This window comes from Salmo salar, chromosome ssa01, assembly GCF_905237065.1.
Source record: "Salmo salar chromosome ssa01, Ssal_v3.1, whole genome shotgun sequence".
In the NCBI taxonomy this organism is placed as follows: Eukaryota; Metazoa; Chordata; class Actinopteri; order Salmoniformes; family Salmonidae; genus Salmo; species Salmo salar.
Window position 1 is genome coordinate 81,678,478 of NC_059442.1, and position 21,074 is coordinate 81,699,551.

A 21,074-nucleotide genomic window follows, 5' to 3' on the forward strand; every position below is an offset into this window, starting at 1 on the left:
GAGTCTACCTCTGTTCACTGGCTTCTCTTTGGCACAGTAACCTTTGACCCTGAACTCCTTCCTGTCTGTTCTCCGAGGCTGCAGGCTATGGTATATTTACATTACAGAGGCAGGAAATGAGGTAATCCCTGGTTGCTGTGGTTGAATCCCCATGGAAACTGGGAATTATAGGGACATTTCCTCTGCTGTCTTCACTTCAGAGTTCTGAGGGCACTGCTAACCAGTGAAACCAGAGCTGCTCTTGTAACTTTCCCTCTTTTTCCTCATTTAGTCTCTCCCTTGTTTTATTACTCCCTATTTTTCATCCTCTGCCTTGGACCTTGACTCTCTCTTTATTTCAATCGTTAATTTACACCTACAGGAACCGTATCTCTTTTTCTCTTATCCTTTTCCACCCCCCCCCCTCTCTCTCTCTCTCTCCATACCCACCTCTCTATGTCTCTCTTAACCTCTTCCTCTCATCAGGTCACTTGGCTGACATTAAACATGGTGGGACCTGTGTAAGAATGGGAGCATCCAACAGATGTTTCCTGGACACATACAGATCATACATTCAGGGTTAGGGTCAATTAAATTTCAATTCAAGAAGTGAGTTGTATTCCTGTATTAAGGGGGGGGGGGTAATTTGAGTACAGTGCCTACACTACAGCATTGCTTATATCTGAGAATACAAATAACAGTGTGTTGGGGTACAGTATACACACAGTTCTCTCCACTGTAGCTTTGGATGAGCTACAGTGAAATGCTTTATAAATTAGCTCTGAGGTCTACAGTAAAATGTTGTGATAATTATAATATTGTCGTTCAGTTGATGACAAACAACAAATAATACGGAAAATTCCAAGGCCTTAAAAATCAAAAGCCCTGCGGGCCGGTAAATCACACTCGTTCAGATGATTAGCGCGGTAATCTCTCCCATCTGTGAATACCACAGATTTATGCATACCAGAGCTTCCTTACCTGGCCACGGCAGCCACTGCCCCCTAGGGGTGGAATGTGTATCATGGTAATGTGCTGACTGTGGCCCAACCACACTTAGCTATCTACTACATAACAATATGGATGAAGAATATACAAGATAGTTTACCAATTATATGTTTTTAAAATGCACAGCTACATTTTTTAATTTTATTTAACTAGGCAAGTCAGTTAAGAACAAATTCTTATTTACAATGATGGCCTACCCCTCCGGCTAAAACCTCCCTTAACCCGGACGACGCTGGGCCAATTGCGCGCCGACCTTATTGGACTCCCGATCACGGCCGGTTGTGACACAGCCTGGGAATGAACCAGGGTCTGTAGTGATGTCTCTAGCACTGCAATGCAGTGCCTTAGACCGCTGTGCCACTTGGGAGGCTGCGCCACTTGGGAGGCGCAGCGGAGGCTGCTGAGGGGAGGAAGGCTCATAATAATGGCTGGAACGGAGCATATGGAATGGCATCAAACACCTGGAAACCATGTGTTTGATGTATTTGATAACATGCCACTGATTCCACTCCAGACATTACCACGAGCCCGTTCTCCCCAATTAAGGAGCCACCAACCTCCTGTGGTGTGATAACGAGAACAAGGACAGTGACTATAATACGTACAGTGACTATAAAACATACCTTAGAATATCATTACAAAGAAGAAAAGCTGATAGATTTTGTAACATATGGAGCCCAAAAAAGAAACTGTATGATATTATATAAAACATCCGTGTGGTTCCCAGAATATAATATTATTTCTCTAATGTGTTCATCCTTAAGTGAGTCTAAAAGCTTTGGCCAAACCCTGGGTCTGTCCCAAGTGGCACCCTATTACCTATATAGTGAACTACATTTTGACCAGAGCCATATGGGCCCTCGCAAAAAGTAGTGCACTATAAAGGCCTTTATTTTTCCTGGGAATAGGGTACAATTTGGGACTCCGTGAAATCAAATCCCTGAAATGAATCTTATTGAATGATTAATGTATTTTTATAATCCCGACATTCACAACACAACACTGTTATGTGTCTCACATACATCAGAGAAATATTAGGCAATCTATGTATTCGATGTAGGCTGATTGATTGTTTTTGTAGAGTATATTGCAAACACTGTTTTTAATGTGTAAGACAAATCTCCTTCTAAGGCCCATGTTGAAATTACAACATCTGCTAAATCATCCAGCTAGATAACATGTGATAGAATAAGCCTTCCACTGATTTATGTGAGTGAGGTTACTGATGCTGATAATGATGGTGGTAGTTTTGAATGATGAAGAGGCTGATTATTGTGGTGTTGTAGTTAACAATACCATCAAACATCTTTTTATCATCATTTCCATACAACTATTCCATGTTCCAAGTAGCCTAGGACCAACAGTCATCAAGCTCCTTTTCAAAGTGTATTTTCATGTAGCTCGTTCATGTATGTGGTGGTCACGTTGATGTGTGATGAGATGGGCTGTTGTTTATCCAGATTGCTCCGTCGATGGAGCCTAATTGCAGTCTTCGCAATTTTGGGCGGACAGCCTAACGACATAAATATTTCCTGTCCAAGTTATCTTTTCCTTCAGACGGCTGCTTTGAACTGATGATGAAGGTCTCCTCATAGTAACTGACTCAAATCTTTTTTTGACATAAAGTACGAGCCAAGGGGTGGCCAAATATAGTCTGTTTACCGCAGGACGTGGACTTGTGGTAACTAGCTGATTGTATGTGGACCATTTCCCTCGGCTATAGATTGGTGTCCGGCTGTCCGCTATCCGATGCTGCTGCCCATCCTCAGTCCGGGACGATAGGCTAATTAACTGATGACTACCGAGCGCTCTGATGTCCGACCTCCCCATGATGTCGAACTGGGGATTTGCGTGGTAAGTTCTCCTAAAAATCGAAGTCTTTTTGAAAGTATGAACTAGCCTACATCCGGCCTACCCTCTGCCTTGTTTTTTAGGCTAGGCTACTGCATTTTAGGGATGTAGGCTATTGTATTGCTAGGCAGCAGCAAACTCAAGACAAAGGCAGAAAAAGAGAAAGACACGTAACAGGGAGTAAACGACGAAGGAATGCTTCGGGAGAGCATATGTTTTGTTCTGAACTGAGATTTCAGGGGGAAAGAAACAAAGATGGAAACTTTAGGCTACATAAGACTTAGTAGAACGTTTTAATGTATCCGCAGCTTGCTTTGAAATCGCCCGGGGGCTTTTGCAATTACTACGTTTTGCTGTAACATTGTAGTTTCGCTGCAACATTGTTAAAGTATAATTAATGGGACAACTAGCAAGCTTTCATGCAATAATGTAAAGCTGAAGTGAATTTCCCGTTGAATAGCAGCTCATGTCGTGTTCCACGGAGGAAAGTACAGTAGGCTAATTAAAGATGGGCGAAATGAAGGAGAGAAAAGATTTTCTTATGGCATGCAGGAATATCATCTTAACAGGGGACACAGTGTGTGTTATTGTAGCAGTAGCCTAGCACGTTTTCTTCTGCATACAAGATAAAGCTATAGCAATACCTTTTCGAATTATGTGATGTAGTTTGACATTTTTTCCATGCTGACCAGGGAGTTGCCCATACTGTACAGGCTGACTCACAAGCCTAAACATTGGCCACGTGGAGGAAAGTGGGTAATGATTTGGACTATTACTGTCACACATCATTCTACTGTTGACCTTTCGCCAACACAGCAGCAGTGTGTCGCCAGTGATTATGCTATTGTAAGCTTAGGCGGCAGTTAGCCTAGCGGTTAGAGCGCTGGGCCCGAAAGGAAAGGTCGAATCCCTGAGCCGACAAGGTGAAAAATATGCCTATGTGCCCTTGAGCAAGGCACTTAACCCTAATTGATGATAATGGCAGACCCTGGCTGTGACCCCACTCTCCGTTTGTTTATTCCATGTGTAACTAACTCTGTGTTGTCGTATGTGTCGAACTGCTTTGCTTTATCTTGGCCAGGTCGCAGTTGTAAATGAGAACTTGTTCTCAAATTGCCTACCTGGCTAAATAAAGGTGAAATAAATAAATATGTGAAATAGGACAAATATAAGCACTCACCAAATAATAATAACTATTATTATTGTAAGCTCTAGTGTTCTTTTTTGGAAACTGTGTTTCCATCAGTAGTGTGACACTTGTGAAAAGCAGAATCAACAACCTCTGCATCATCAAGACAGTTGCTCTGTGAGAAGGCGTTAGACATGGAAGATGTTAACCACTGTTCTCAGTTAGTCATTTTTATGTAAATGCCAGCTGAAAAGTAGCAGTGGCCTGGCCTTGGCCCCAAGTCAGAGCAGGTCCACTGAGGCCATGGCCCAGAGAGACACTGGAGCCGGGTCGTGGAGGTGTAAACACAGAAGTCGGAGACTTTTTGGTAAAACACTGCGGTAAGTCTTAGGTGTGTGTTAGGTGAGTGGTGTGTTACAGAGTAACTATTCACTAAGGAAGTTTAAAGCTCATGGTTTTCTTTCCGAACTGTTCAGTCATTATACCTTCATTAGGACTAGGCTGAGTAGTTACATATTATGACTTGAGGGCAATGTCTTTCTCAGTCCTTTAGTGATCCCTTCTCTCTTTGTCTGTTCCCCCTGAAAAGCCGTGTGTGTGTGTGTGTGTGTGTGTGTGTGTGTGTGTGTGTGTGTGTGTGTGTGTGTGTGTGTGTGTGTGTGTGTGTGTGTGTGTGTGTGTGTGTGTGTGTGTTCATTCAATGGGAAGACAGACAGTGACAGATATCCATTTAATGCTGAATTAGATAATAGAACTGAATGTCTCTTGGCTCACTTCTTTTCGTCTCCCCCCCTAGCTATGGCTGAAGATGTCTCTGGACTCTGATAAGGTGTGTGGGCTGCTGTCCCGGGACTCCAGGACCTCCTGTGTCTTCCAGGCTGCAGACGAGAAGGATGACATACCAGGGGTGGGGGAGGACAGGTACGCTCCAAAACCCTGTCCCTCCTCTCTTTTGCTCTCGCTGTGTCTTTGTCTCTCTCTTGCTCTCTCTTTCTCTTCTTTCCCTTTTCTCTCCTTCTCTCCCCTCGCTCTCTCTCTCTCTCTCTCTATCACTTTTTCTTTTTCCATTCTCTTTCTGTCTTTTATCTCTCATGTCACTCCATATAGGCCTACATTCGCACCAAATTCTCGTCATATCTTTTCAGTTTGGGTGAAATGTATTTGTGCCTCTCTCCTATCTCCCTTGTCAGTGTTCTGGAGATGCTGAGCTATTCTAAGTTCTCTGACCTGGAGACATGGCTGTGCATGCCCTCCACGCTGCTCCCCAGGGCCCTAGAGTCCATCCGCTCTACCTCCTCCTCCTCAAGCTCCACCTCTACAGCACACCTCTCCACCTGCAGCGAGACTGGCGAGACAGACACACCACACAGGTACATCAGACCTAGGTACAAATGTCAAACACTTTGAGTGTTTGCTTTGGCCTGCCAGCTGGATGAGGTTTGCACTTTTGGGACTTTTGTATTGTTTCCACTGCAACAGGCAAGCTCAATTAAACACAGCTAAAGTGTTTGCAATTATTTAAAAGATTGTAAAAGAGGCAGAAGCTTCAACAATGTCCCATTTCAAGCACTTCGCTTTAAGAGCTGAGTTTTCTCTAGTGTTATCAAATGTCTGTGGAGGTTTCAAAGCCCATACAGCCACAGGCCCCGGTGTGGTCTTGTGTGGTTTAGTCTTTCAGTCATTACAAAGGCTCAATCCACCAGCCTTTCTCCATGAGTTACTACTGAGACACTTGAAGCACTTGACTCTTGATTCCCCAGATTTAGCTGCTGAGTGGCTGTTACCACACACACACACACACACACACACACACACACACTGGTCATTTGAGACACTTATTGGTCTTTGAACACCACTGCTTTTGACTGGGGAACAGCTCAGTGCCATGATGTGTGATTATGTTGCCAGTGTAGTTTTGAATGAGTGGTCGCCAAGTCTTACCCAGCTCCCCCCTCCCCCTGGTCACCCCAACATAAACTCTCACGGTATATGTATCTTGCTGTGAGTGGCAGACATTGATGTCCATGGAAGTCGATTGCAATCGTCCAAAGTTGAGGGATTAAAAAATGATCCAAATTTATAGAGAAGTGAACATGTTTTGAGAATTGGTCGATGTTGAGTTACTGCGGTAAAGAGCTATGTCAAGTTGGGAGAAGTTGGTGGAGTTTTTCGTGCGGAGGAGAAAGAGAGGAACCCATAGAGGATCATGGAGAAGCCGCAGTTACAACGTCACTGAAGTCAGGTACTATAGAGGAATATATTCAAAACTAGGTTATAGATATGTAATATCCGCTGCTTATAATCAGAGGGCCAGAATGTTATGACTGCAGATTGCAGAATTGTGCATCGTCGTGTGCCAGCTATAAGTATTGGCAGTACAGTCATAGAGTTCCGAATTCCAATGTAAAGAGCAAAGCTATATGATCTCCGCTGTGAATAATCAGTATGCTTCAGGCTAGGACTAATGCTTAATGCTCAAAGATGTTATGTAAGCTTCCTAATGATTTGGGAAAGGCTATTCAACTTACCTGGATAATGGGTATTTGAGGTCTTGTGCAATGTTTATATTGTATTTTCGGAACTAAAAAAATTGCCTTTGGCATCGTCAAAGATGGCTGAATAGTTAAGAGAAGAGAACACATTGACTTATTATTTAGCTTTGTATGTTTCATAGACTACTGTACATGTATCTCGTGGATTTTCCATTCAGGAGATGTATCATGAATATTTTAGCTTCTGGTAGTTGAGTTGTGTGTGTGTGTGTGAGAGAGAAAGTGAGTGCATGCATGTGTGTGTCAAACTGCCATGATGCAAATTAGGCACTATTAGTGTCACTCAAGAGCTCTGAAAAGAAAACCAGAAAATTAAATGTATCACATCTTCCCCTAACTAATGTTATAATCGTCCCCAATGGCACCCTATTCCCTATTAGGCAATTGTTTTTAAATACATACATAACGGTGCTCCAGCCGGTGACGCCGCCACATACAATTTAAGAATATCATCAAGGATAACCCTTAAACGTTTATTTCCGTTGTGGTCCTTTTGGAGGGGGAAGGGGGAATGCAACAAGGTTAGGCAGCAATTGTAGTGGCAACAGACAATGACAGAGACAATTGTTTGTTTCATAACATGAGATAATTTAGTACAATTCCCTTTCCTAATAAACAACTATGGACAGGTACATCTCCCCTTTGCCACATACCCTTAATATACTGCTCCAAAAATAAAGGGAACACTTAAACAACACATCCTAGATCTGAATGAAAGAAATAATCTTATTAAATACTTTTTTCTTTACATAGTTGAATGTGCTGACAACAAAATCACACAAAAATAATCAATGGAAATCCAATTTATCAACCCATGGAGGTCTGGATTTGGAGTCACACTCAAAATTAAAGTGGAAAACCACACTACAGGCTGATCCAACTTTGATGTAATGTCCTTAAAACAAGTCAAAATGAGGCTCAGTAGTGTGTGTGGCCTCCACGTGCCTTTATGACCGCCCTACAACGCCTGGGCATGCTCCTGATGAGGTGGCGGATGGTCTCCTGATGGATCTCCTCCCAGACCTGGACTAAAGAATCCGCCAACTCCTGGACAGTCTGTGGTGCAACGTGGCGTTGGTGGATGGAGCGAGACAAGATGTCCCAGATGTGCTCAATTGGATTCAGGTCTGGGGAACGGGCGGGCCAGTCCATAGCATCAATGCCTTCCTCTTGCAGGAACTGCTGACACACTCCAGCCACCTGAAGTCTAGCATTGTCTTGCATTAGGAGGAACCCAGGGCCAACCGCACCAGCATATGGTCTCACAAGGGGTCTGAGGATCTCATCTTAGTACCTAATGGCAGTCAGGCTACCTCTGGCGAGCACATGGAGGGCTGTGCGGCCCCCCAAAGAAATGCCACCCCACACCATGACTGACCCACTGCCAAACCGGTCATGCTGGAGGATGTTGCAGGCAGCAGAACGTTCTCCACGGCGTCTCCAGACTCTGTCACTGTGCTCAGTGTGAACCTGCTTTCATCTGTGAAGAGCACAGGGCGCCAGTGGCGAATTTGCCAATCTTGGTGTTCTCTGGCAAATGCCAAACGTCCTGCACGGTGTTGGGCTGTAAGCACAACCCCCACCTGTGGACGTCGGGCCCTCATACCACCCTCATGGAGTCTGTTTCTGACCATTTGAACAGACACATGCACATTTGTGGCCTGCTGGAGGTCATTTTGCAGGGCTCTGGCAGTGCTTCTCCTGCTCTTCCTTGTACAAAGGCGGAGGTAGCGGTCCTGCTGCTGGGTTGTTGCCCTCCTACGGCCTCCTCCACGTCTCCTGATGTACTGGCCTGTCTCCTGGTAGCGCCTCCATGCTCTGGACACTACGCTGACAGACACAGCAAACCTTCTTGCCACAGCTCGCATTGATGTGCCATCCTGGATGAGCTGCACTACCTGAGCCACTTGTGTGGGTTGTAGACTCCGTCTCATGCTACCACTAGAGTGAAAGCACCGCCAGCATTCAAAAGTGACTAAAACATCAGCCAGGAAGCATAGGAGCATAGGAACTGAGAAGTGGTCTGTGGTCCCCACCTGCAGAACCACTCCTTTATTGGGGGTGTGTTGCTAATTGCCTATAATTTCCACCTGTCTATTCCATTTGCACAACAGCATGTGAAATTTATTGTCAATCAGTGTTGCTTCCTAAGTGGACAGTTTGATTTCACAGAAGTGTGATTGACTTGGAGTTACATTGTGTTGTTTAAGTGTTCCCTTTATTTTTTTGAGCAGTGTATATAGAACAATCAATCCCTAATATATATACAAGACAATCACAATATGATATACAACAGGTACCAAAAGGCAGACCATATGCTATCCCAGGCATTTCCTTCTCAGCCACGTACTAATACGACTTACTTTTGAGACATGCTACTATTTAGCAATTTTTTTCAGTGAAAACTTGAAACTACCTATGGAAGTTATACGTTTCAAATTATTCTGAAAATTATTCCAAAGAATGGCAGCTGAGTATAAAAAAGTTTCTTTCCCCATACCACTTTAATATCGAAAAGGAACAGCGTCAGTTTCACTCCTAGTGAATAGTTACCAAGTTAAAATAGTTACATAGGTACCTGGAGACCATACTGTGGACAATCTGATGTACCAGACACAATTTAATCTGAGCGACTCTCTCCTCCACTTTGAGCCATCTAAGGCTTTCAAAGTGGGAATAGTCAAGATGTGTAAGTGCTGGAAGTTTAAGAATAATCCTGACTAATTTGTTCTGAAATGTCTGCAATTTATTTTATATGATCTTGGGGGCAAGATCATGTATCAGGATTTAAGTCTATAGTAATTGCTTGTCAACTGCTCGTATAATTCAAAAGCAGTGTTTTCTAAATCACTGAAATGGCACTACTTTTAATAGAGCCCTCTGGGCCCTGGTCAAAAGAAGATCACTATATAGGGAAACGGGGGCCATTTGGAGTGCACACACTGTTCATTCATACCAATATACTGAAATTCCTTTATGGTTAATAGTGTTGACATTCCTACTGGTTTTGTCCATACTGCTTATTGTACAGCCAGACCAGACAAGCTAGACCACCACTAGCATGCTTTTGGAACCTTTCCACTCCAAAACAAAATTGATGAAAAAATATCTAAAATACATTTTTAAATACAGAAATAGACCCGTTTTAATTGGTCAGTCCAGAAAAAGACGAGTTGTACTTGGTCAATCCAGAGGTCTACAGGTGTTAACTTCCTGTCTTGTGTCTTCTACTTCCTGTGCCTGTCGTAGACCTCTAGATAGGGAGGCCATGTTCCTGACCCCTGCACTGGGGCGGGAAATCCCATTCCTGGCCACACCCTTAGCCCCCATCCTGTCCTCTACGCCGTGCAACATAACCCCCCAGGTCGGGGTCAGTGTCAGGAAGCGCAGGAGATTGGCAGCCAGCCCCGGGGGACTACACTGGACCTCTACAGGTACACACTGACCTAATTATCTGTCTGTCAGTCTAGCTATCTCTCTTTCTCTGTCTGTCTCCCTCCTTATGTCTCACGCTAGTTTTTTCTCTTTCTCTAGACTGTATAACTATTATCTCTGTTTGCTTTCTCTGTCAGCCTCCTCTATCTTTCTGTCAGTCTCCTTCTCTCTATCTTTCTGTCAGCCTCCTTCTCAATATCTTTCTTTCTCTTTCAGCCTCCTCCTATCTATCTTTCTCTGTCAGCCTCCTTCTCTCTATCTTTGTCAAGTTGGGTAGGGTGAGTCAAGGACCTCATTAACCTCTTGTTTTATTTTACAACTCCTTCACTTCTCAGTGGTGAACATTCTCTTCCCTCAGATCTGTGTTGATTTTTCACTGATGGTCATGTTTATGCTGTGGAGTGGCATGCTTCCTGTATTAGTGTGTGTGTGTGTGTCTCAGCTCCACCCTTATGGGGAATGATAAAGACTTCTTCCTGTTAGGAGATGTGTGTTTAATCTCTCTATCTCCTCTCCCGCTCTGCTGTTAGGTGTCAGAAGTCTAACCAGAAGTATTTGAACTAGGAGTTTTACCTTTACGCCACTAGAGGGAGCTCTAGTCTAATACAAGCACTGTGCTGCCAGAGTAGGACCTAACTCAACAGTATCATACCACTCCAATATCTCAACTCTCGGTAGAAAATGAGTTAATGTCAGTGTTGAGTCCGGTCTCGAGACCACACATTGAGTGTCTCGGTCTTGTTTCAGTGTAGAATAAATGTTTATGTGATTACAGTATCAGCTTCCATTCCGTCAGCGCATTAAACTATTATCTGGAAATGTGCATGTACACCCTGGCCCATCTACATTTGCTAGCCCCAATTCTGACTTGTACTCTGATATCTGCTTCACTGATTTCTGCTCCTGTAAAAGCCTGGGTTTTCTGCACGTTAACACTAGAAGCTTATTACCTAAAATGGATCAATTGAAAGTGTGGGTTCACAGCTCCAATCCAGATGGGTTGGTCATTACAGAGACGTGGTTAGGAAAGAGAGTTTTGAATACTGATGTTAACCTTTCTGGTTATAACCTTTTTCAGCAAGACAGATCTTCCAAAGGTGGGGGAGTGGCAAACTTTACCAAGGATCACATTCAGTGGTCGGTTGTCTCCACCAAGTCTGTCCCCAAACAATTTGATTGGGTGGTTTTAAGCATTAAACTTTCAAATAGCTCTTTGTTGACTGTTGCTGGGTGTTATCGTCCTCCATCAGCACCGGCCTGTACCCTACCTGCCCTAAGCTCTCTCCTGGCCCCTTACACTAAGTCTGAATTTGTCCTGCTAGGTGACCTAAACTGGGACATGCTTAAACCACCTGACCCAAGTCCTAAAGCAATGGGACTACCTAAATCTTTCTCAGATTATTACCAATCCCACAAGGTATGACTCCAAACACCCAGAAAAGGCTACTCTCCATGATGTTGGTCTTACAATTAATCCTGATAGGTATCAGTCTGGTGTTTTCTGCAATGACCTTAGTGATCACTGTTTTACAGCCTGTGTTCATAATGGATGCTCAGTGAAACGACCTGTCCTGATTTGTCATAGACGCTTGCTAAAACACTTTAATGAGCAAGCCTTCCTTCATGATCTGGCCTCTGTAAAATGGTATAGAATCAGCTTGATCCCTTCAGGCGAAGATGCTTGGACCTTCTTTTTTATATTTTCAGTTGTATTGTTGACAAACACACCCCCATAAAGAAAATGAGAATTAAAAACAGGTACAGCCCCTGGTTCGACAGTGATCTTGCAGAGTTACTCCACCTCAAGAATTGCATTTGGTGAAAGGCTCGGCACACGCATACTCAGGCTGACTGGCTCTCGTTCAGGCAAATGAGAAATAAGTGCACTCAGGATATCCGGAAGGCCAACGTTAGTTACTATAAGAAGCAGTTCTCTCTCTGTGGGTCTAACCCCAAAAAGTTCTGTAAAACGGTTAAAGACCTGGAGAATAAACCCATCTCCTCACAGCTGCCCATGTCCCTTAATGTTGATGATGTGGTGGTTACTGACAAGAAGCACATGGCTGAGCTCTTTAATCACCATTAATTCAGGATTCCTATTTGACTCAGCCATGCCTCCTTGCCCGTCCAACATTTCCTCATCTCCCACCCCTTCTGTGACTATCCCTGATGCTTCTCCCTCTTTTTCCCCTGCCCCGCTACAAAGTTTCTCCCTGCAGGCAGTCACTGAGTCCGAGGTGCTAAAGGAGCTCCTGAAACTTGACCCCCAAAAATGATCTGGGTCAGATGGTTTAGACCCTTTCTTCTTTAAGGTTGCTGCCACTATCACCACCAAGCCTATCTCTGACCTTTTTAACCTGTCTCTCCTTTCTGGGGAGGTTCCCATTGCTTGGAAGGCAGCCATGGTCCGTCCTTTATTTAAAGGGGGAGATCAAGCTGATCCTAACTGTTATCGGCCTGTTTCTATTTTGCCCTGTTTAGCAAAAGTGTTGGAAAAACATGTCAATAATCAACTGACTGGCTTTCTTGATGTCTATAGTGTTCTCTCTGGTATGCAAACTGGTTTCCACTCAAGTTATGGATGTGTCCCAGCAGCCTTAAAGGTTCTCAATGATGTCACCATTGCCCTTGATTCTAAGCAATTTTGATACGGTAGACCATTCCATTCTTGTGCGCCAGCTGAGGAGTATTGGTGTCTCTGAGGGGTCTTTGGCCTGGTTTGCTAACTACCTCTCTCAAAGAGTGCAGTGTATAAAGTCAGAAAATCTGCTGTCTCAGCCACTGCCTGCCACCAAGGGAGTACCACAAGGCTCAATCCTAGGCCCCACACTCTTCTCAATTTACATCAACAACATAGATCAGGCAGTAGGAAGCTCTCTCATCCATTTATTTATATGCAGATGATACGATCTTATACTCAGCTGGCCCCTTTATTTTGTGTTAAATGCTCTACAACAAAGCTTTCTTAATGTCCAACAAGCTTTCTCTACCCTTAACCTTGTTCTTAACACCTCCAAAACAAAGGTCACGTGGTTTGGTAAGAAGAATGCCCCTCTCCTGACAGGTGTAATTATTACCTCTGAGGGTTTAGAGCTTGAGGTAGTCACCTCATACAAGTACTTGGGAGTACGGCTAGACGGCACACTGTCCTTCTCTCAGCACATATCAAAGCTGCAGGCTAAAGTTAAATCTAGACATGGTTTCCTCTATCGTAATCGCTCTTCTTTCACCCCAGCTGCCAAACTAACCCTGATTCAGATGACCATCCTACCCATGCTAGATTACGGAGACATAAGTTATAGATCGGCAGATAATGGTGCTCTCGAGCGGCTAGATGTAATTTACCATTCTGCCATCAGATTTGCCACCAATGCTCCTTATAGGACACATCACTGCACTCTATACTCCTCTGTAAACTGGTCATCTCTGTATACCCATCGCAAGACCCACTGGTTGATGGTTATTTATAAAAACCTCTTAGGCCTCACTCCCCCCATCTGAGATATATACTGTAGCCCTCATCCTCCACATACAACACCCGTTCTGCCAGTCACATTCTGTTAAAGGTCCCGAAAGCACACACATCCCTGGGTCGCTCCTCTTTTCAGTTCGCTGCAGCTAGCGACTGGAACGAGCTGCAACAAACACTCAAACTGGACAGTTTTTTCTCTCTCTTCATTCAATGACTCAATCATGGACACTCTTACTGACAGTTGTGGCTGCTTTGTGTGATGTATTGTTGTCTCTACCTTCTTGTCCTTTGTGCTATTGTCTGTGCCCAATAATGTTTGTACCATGTTTTGTGCTGCTACCATGTTATGTTGCTACCATATTGTTATGTTGTGTTGCTACCACGCTGTGTTGTCATGTGTTGCTGCCTTGCTATGTTATTGTCTTAGGTCTCTCTTAATGTAGTGTTGTGTCTCTCTTGTCGTGATGTGTGTTTTGTGCTATATTTATGTTTTATTTATTGATTTTTAATCCTAGCCCCCGTCCCCGTAGGAGGCCTTTTGCCTTTTGGTAGGCCGTCATTGTAAATAAGAATTTGTTGTTAACTGACTTGCCTAGTTGCCTTTTTCTAATGTCAATATGCCTTGTATACTGTTGTTTAGGGCAGCTCTCATTGTTTTATTTTACTGCGGAGCCCCTAGTCCTGCTCAACATGCCTCAGATAGCCCCCTTGTCCCACCCCCCACACATGCGGAGACCACACCTGGCTTAACTGGCGCCTCCAGAGATGCAACCTCTCTCATCGTCACTCAATGCCTAGGTTTACCCCCACTGTACTCGCACCCTAACATACCCTTGTCTGTACACAATGCCCTGAATCTATCCTACGACGCCCAGAAATCTGCTCCTTTAATCTCTGTTCCCAAAGCGCTAGACAACCAGTTCTTATAGCCTTTAGCCGTTCTCTCATCCTACTCCTCCTCTGTTCCTCTGGTGATGTAGAGGTTAATCCAGGCCCTGCAGTGCCTAGCTCCACTCCTACTCCCCAGGTGCTCTCATTTGTTGACTTCTGTAACCGTAAAAGCCTTGTTTTCATGCATGTTAACATTAGAAGCCTCCTCCCTAAGTTTGTTTTATTCACTGCTTTAGCACGCTCCTCCAACCCTGATGTCCTAGCCGTGACCAGCTCTGAAACCAGATTGCATAGCGGAGAAGGTACTGTGGGATTCGAAATGGTCGGTAATCTATTTAACTTGGCTTTTGAAGACCTTAGAAAGGCTGGGTAGGATAGATATAGGTCTGTAGCAGTTTGGGTCTAGAGTGTCTCCCCCTTTGAAGAGGGGGATGACCGCGGCAGCATTCCAATCTTTGGGAATCTCAGACGATACGAAAGAAAGGTTGAACAGGCTAGTAATAGGGGTTGCAATAATTTCTGCAGATAATTTTAGAGGGTCCAGATTGTCTAGCCCTGCTGATTTGTAAGGGTACAGATTTTGCAGCTCGTTCAGAACATCAGCTATCTGGATTTGGGTGAAGGAGAAATGGGGGAGGCTAGGGCGAGTTGCTGTGGGGGGTGCAGGGCTGTTGATCGGGGTAGGGGTAGCAAGGTGGAAAGCATGGCCAGCCGTAGAAAAATGCTTATTGAAATTCTCAATTATAGTGGATTTATCGGTGGTGACAGTGTTTCCTAGCCTCAGTGCAGTGGGCAGCTGGGAGGAGGTGCTCTTATTCTCCATGGACTTTAGTGTCCCAGAACTTTTTTGAGTTTGTGCTACAGGATGCAAATTTCTGCTTGAAAAAGCTAGCCTTAGCTTTTCTAACTGCCTGTGTATATTGGTTCCTAACTTCCCTGAAAAGTTGCATATCGGGGGGCTATTCGATGCTAATGCAGAACGCCACAGGATGTTTTTGTGCTGGTCAAGGGCAGTCAGGTCTGGAGAGAACCAAGGGCTATATCTGTTCCTGGTTAAAAAAAATAGAATGGGGCATGCTTATTTAACCTCTATGGGCTATGTGGGACGCAAGCGTCCCACCCCTGGTACACCCTATCAACAACAGGTGAAATATCAAGAGCGCCAAATTTGAAAACAATTAAATGTCATAATTCAAATTTCTCAAACATACAACTATCTTACACCCTTTGAAAGATAAACATCTCCTTAATCTAACCACGTTGTCCGATTTCAAAAAGGCTTTACGGCGAAAGCATAAAGTTAGATTATGTTAGGAGAGTACATTGACAATAGCTGTGTGTAATGTTTTGTCAATTCAAAGACAGGCGTCACCAAAAGCAGAAAACCAGGTAAAATTATGCACTAACCTTTGACAATCTCCATCAGATGACACTCCTAGGACATTATGTTAGACAATACATGCATTTTTTGTTCTATCAAGTTCATATTTATATCCAAAAACAGTGTTTGACTATGGCGTTGATGTTGAGGAAATCGTTTCCCTCCAATAACCGCCAGTCAATCAGCACAACAAATTAAATAATTACTATTCGAAAACATTGGTAAAATATTATATTGTCATTCAAAGAATTATAGATTTACATCTCTTGAACGCAACCGGATTGCCAGATTTAAAAATAACCTTACTGGGAAATCACACTTTGCAATAATCTGAGCACTGCGCCCAGAAAAATACGCTTTGCGATACAGACTAACTGCCATGTTGGAGAGATCGAAAATACTATGTAAATAATCCATTACCTTTGATTCTCTTCATCAGATGTCACTTCCAGGAATCCCAGGTCCATAACAAATGTAGTTTTGTTCGAAAAAGCTCATAATTAATGTCCAAAAAGCTCCGTGTTGTTAGCACATGATCTATGCCCGCCGGACTTCTCTTCATGAACGAGGGGGAAAAAAATATTTACGTTCGTTCAAACATGTCAAACGTTGTATAGCATAAATCATTAGTGCCTTTTTTAACCAGAACATGAATAATATTCAAGGCGGACGATTGCATTCTCTTTTAAAACGTATTGGAACGAGAGTACCCAACATGAACTCGCGCCAGAGTCTAATCGGCCACCACCGTTCCAAGGCTCTTGTTCGGTCAGATCTCACAGTATAAGACTCAAAACACTTTGTAAAGACTGGTGACATCTAGTGGAAGCCATAGGAAGTGCTCAACGATTAATAAGCCCCTGTGTGTTTCAATGGCATAGGCTTAAAGGTAATTCAACACATCAGGTATCCACTTCCTGTCAGAATTTGTCTCAGGGTTTTGACTGCCATATGAGTTCTGTTATACTTACAGACACCATTCAAACAGTTTTAGAAAATTCAGAGTGTTTTCTATCCAAACCTGAACAATAATATGCATATTCTAGCTTCTGAGTTGGTGTAGGAGGCAGTTAAAAATGGGCACATCTTTTTTTCAAAATTCTCAATACTGCCCCCTAGCCCCAACAGGTTTTAAGATGGTGAGGAAGGCACTTTTGAAGAATAACCAGGCATCCTCTACTGACGGGATGAGGTCAATATCCTTCCAGGATACCCGGGCCAGGTCGATTAGAAAGGCCTGCTCGCTGAAGTGTTTTAGGGAGCGTTAGACAGTGATGAGGGGTGGTCGTTTGACCGCAGATCCATTACGGATGCAGGCAATGAGGCAGTGATCACTGAGATCTTGGTTGAAAACAGCAGAGGTGTATTTGGAGGGCAAGTTGGTTAGGATGATATCTTTGAGGGTTCCCGTGTTTACGGATTTGGGGTTATACCTGGTGGGTTCATTGATAATTTGTGTGAGATTGAGGGCATCGAGCTTAGACTGTAGGATGGCTGGGGTGCTAAGCATGTCCCAGTTTAGGTCACCTAGCAGCACGAGCTCTGAAGATAGATTGGGTGCAATCAATTCACATATGGTGTCCAGGGCACATCTGGGGTCAGAGAGTGGTCTATAGCAAGCGGCAATGTTTAGAGACTTGTTTCTGGAAAGGTGGATTTTTAAATGTAGAAGCTCAAATTGTTTGGGTACAGACCTGGATAGTAAGACAGAACTCTGCAGGCTATCTCTGCAGTAGATTGCAACACCGCCCCCTTTGGCAGTTCTATCTTGTCAGAAAATGTTATAGTTAGGGATGGAAATTTCAGGGTTTTTGGTGGTTATCCTAAGCCAGGATTCAGACACGGCTAGGACATCCGGTTTAGCAGAGTGTGCTAAAGCAGTGAATAAAACAAACTTAGGGAGGAGGCTTCTAATGTTAACATACATGAAACCAAGGCTTTTACGGTTACAGAAGTCAACAAATGAGAGCACCTGGGGCGTAGGAGTGGAGCTAGGCACTGCAGGGCCTGGATTAACCTCTACATCACCAGAGGAGGAGTAGGATAAGGGTACGGCTAAAGGCTGTCAGAACTGGTCGTCTAGTACGTTCGGAACAGAGAGTAAAAGGAGCAGATTTCTGGACGTCGTAGAATAGATTCAAGGCATAATGTACAGACAAAAGTATGGTAGGACGTGAGTACATTGGAGGTAAACCTAGGCATTGAGTAATGATTAGAGAGATATTGTCTCTAGAGACGTTTAAACCAGGTGATGTCACCGCGTATGTGGGAGGTGGAACTAAATGGTTGGTTAAGGCATATTGAGCAGGGCTAGAGGCTCTACAGTGAAATAAGACAATATTCACTAACCAGAACAGTAATGGACAAGGCATATTGATATTAGGGAGAGGCATGCGTAGCTGAGGGATCATAGGGGTCCAGTGAGTCGTTGGGCTGGCTGGAGACACATCGATTCAGACAACTAGCAGGCCGTGGCTAGCAAGCTAGCAGAAAGGCCTTAGAGGGACGTCGCGACGGAGGAAAGTCTGTTTTAGCCTCCGCGTGCGGTGACGTCGATAGACCAGTCGTGATGGATTAGTAGGGTTCTGAGTAGCAGAGGGGTCCAAGTCCAATTGGAAAAATAGGTATAGTGGTCCAAGAAATTGGCTGATGTATCTATTCAGCTAAGAGTCCAATATGCTCTAGACAGCTAGCGGGCCACAGCTAGCGGACCGCGGCTAGCAGGCTAGCAGATGGACATTCAGGGGACGTCGCGACGTGGGGGCCAGTTGAGTACCCTCTCGAGCAGATTACGTCGGTAGTCCAGTCGTGAGGGATCAGCGGGGTTCCGTGCCCTGTACCGGCAGTAGAAGGGGTCCGGGTATTGTAACCCAGGAGTGGCTGATGGGCCTCTTCAGCTTGCCGGGAGAATGGGCCTAGCATGGGCTCGCTCCAGGCTAATTGGTGCTTGCTTTGGGACAGACGTTAGCCAGGAGTAGTGACTCGGATTGCAGCTAGCTAGCTGCGATGATCCAGGTGAAAAGGTCCAGAGCTTGCGGTAGGAATCCGGGGATATGGAGAGAAAATAGGTCCGGTATGCTCTGGTTTGAGTCGCGTTGTACAAGCTGGCGAGAGCTTTCCGAGCTAAAGGTTAGCTGATGACCGCTAGCAGTGGTTAGCTGACTACTAGCTAGTAGCTATTGAGCTGGCTAGCTTCTGTTGCCTTACCTCCTTACTCAATTTGCACACACTGTATACATATTTTTCTATTGTGTTATTGACTGTACGTTTGTTTATCCCATGTGTAACTCTGTGTTGTTGTTTTTGTCGCACTGCTTTGCTTTATCTTGGCCAGTTGGCAGTTCTCAATGAGAACTTGTTCTCAACTGCCTACCTGGTTAAATAAAGGTGAAATAAAAATAAAGGGTAAATAAGAAATATAAAAATAAAACTGCTTCGCCAGGCCACAATTTCCACACTCCTTTCATGAAACTTTACTATCTTATCGCCTATTGAAACATGGGCTTCTTACTTTTCTCATAACATTAGTTACCTACTGTCCCTTACTCTCGTTGAACGTTGAAAAATATCCTCAAACTTTGTTGCGCTCATCAGAATTTCCTTGATACGCTGGTATGGAAGAGTGGGGGAAATTGTTTGAAAGTTGGACGCTCACCATTAGTAAGGGGAGACCGGGGAAAATTGTATCATATTTAGCATTTTTATCTATGGATTGGCTGCGGTTCCGGATTTTCTGGAAACCCGATTTGCAGTAGCTATAGATAGAGAATTCTGCGCATGTGAAGGATTTTTTTTCTTTCTGTAGCTGCTGCACTGTGCTCCGCTGCCGCTTTCCCCTCCTTGATCCCCTCCTTGATCAGCGATGAAAGCCTTTGTTGATGTGTAGCCTACAAACTTCATGTTGTACACAAAGTACATGTTTAAACTATTGCATTCCATGCCTGTTCAGCACAAGCATGATTTCATGTTCTTTTTTCAGGAGGGGAGTTAGGCTACATGCAGCTATTTACAGTATATTGTACACAAAAGACAAACTTGCAGATAGATTTTTTCGCCAATGCAAAACTCAAGTGGGGAGTTACATGCAGCCATCTAGGCAGCATATCGAACACAAGCAAGACACAGACACAGTCTAATTAGCAATTTTATGTATTTTTTTCATCATCATTGCAAACATTGGCTAAGCAGGAGGTAGACAGGCAGTCAAAGTAGTAGTGTTCTTTTTCAGCAACTCTATCATATGTCAGCAACTACAAAGATTAGCCTCCATCAGGGAGGGGCAGCTGATGTAGGTCTGTGGATCAATCCCCCCCCAAAATGTATATTTTTGAGATTCTTCAAAGTAGCCTTGATGACAGCTCGGCACATTCTTGGCACACTCTTGGCATTCTCTCAACCAGCTTCGTGAGGTAGTCACCTGGAATGCATTTTAATTAACAGGTGTGCCTTGTTAAAAGTTAATTTATGGATTTTTTTTCCTTAATGAATTTGAGCCAATCAGTTGTGTTGTGACAAGGCAGGGGTTATATACAGAAAATAGCACTATTTGGTAAAAGACCAAGTCCATATTATGGTAAGAACAGCTCAAATAAGCAAAGAGAAACAACAGTCCATCATTACTTTAAGACATGAAGGTCAGTTAATCCAGAAACTGTCAAGAACTTTGAAAGTTTCTTCAGGTGCAGTCACAAAAACCATCAAGCGCTATGATGAAACTGGCTCTCATGAGAACCACTACAGGAAAGGAAGACCCAGAGTTACCTCTGCTGCAGAGGACAAGTTCATTAGAGTTTAGGTCACCTCAAATTGCAGCCCAAATAAATGCTTCAGAGTTCAACAGACACATCTCAACATCAACTGTTCAGAGGAGACTGTGTGAATTAAGCCTTCATGGTCAAATTTCTGCAAAGAAACCACTACTAAAGGACACCAATAAGAAGAAGGGACTTGCTTGGGCCAAGAAACACAAGCAATGGACATTAGACCGGTGGAAATCTGTCCTTGTGGTCTGAGTCAAAATTGAGACGCCGAGTAGGTGAACGGAGGATCTCCGCATGTGTGGTTCCCACTGTGAAGCATGGAGGAGGAGGTGTGATGGTGTGGGGCTGCTTTGCTAGTGACAATGTCAGTGATTTATTTAGAATTCAAGGCACACTTAACCAGCATGACTATCACAGCATTCTGCAGCAATACGCCATCCCATCTGGTTTGCGCTTTGTGGGATTATCATTTGTTTTTCAACAGGACAATGACTCAAAACACACCTCCAGGCTGTGTAAGGGCTATTTGACCAAGCAGAGTGATGGAGTGCTGCATCAGATGACCTGGCCTCCACAATCACCCAACCTCAACCCAATTAAGATGGTTTGGGGTGAG

At 44.0% G+C, this 21,074-nt stretch overlaps 1 protein-coding gene across 4 annotated transcripts in view; it reads left to right on the forward strand.

Moving 5' to 3' along the window:
* The first annotated feature begins 2,363 nt into the window (after positions 1–2,363).
* Positions 2,364–21,074, forward strand: part of ankfn1a (ankyrin repeat and fibronectin type III domain containing 1a) — a 235,321-nt gene continuing 216,610 nt past the window's right edge. For 2 of the 4 annotated variants that reach the window (XM_045723336.1, XM_014212988.2), the window contains exons 1-4: positions 2,365–2,841; positions 4,764–4,888; positions 5,158–5,337; positions 9,769–9,953. In XM_045723336.1, coding sequence (XP_045579292.1) covers positions 2,782–2,841; positions 4,764–4,888; positions 5,158–5,337; positions 9,769–9,953 — 550 coding nt within the window. In that variant the 5' untranslated portion in view covers positions 2,365–2,781. Of the gene's footprint in view, positions 2,842–3,956; positions 4,348–4,763; positions 4,889–5,157; positions 5,338–9,768; positions 9,954–21,074 lie in introns of those variants that run through there. The other 2 variants (XM_014212996.2, XM_045723338.1) reach the window with 2 other exon arrangements.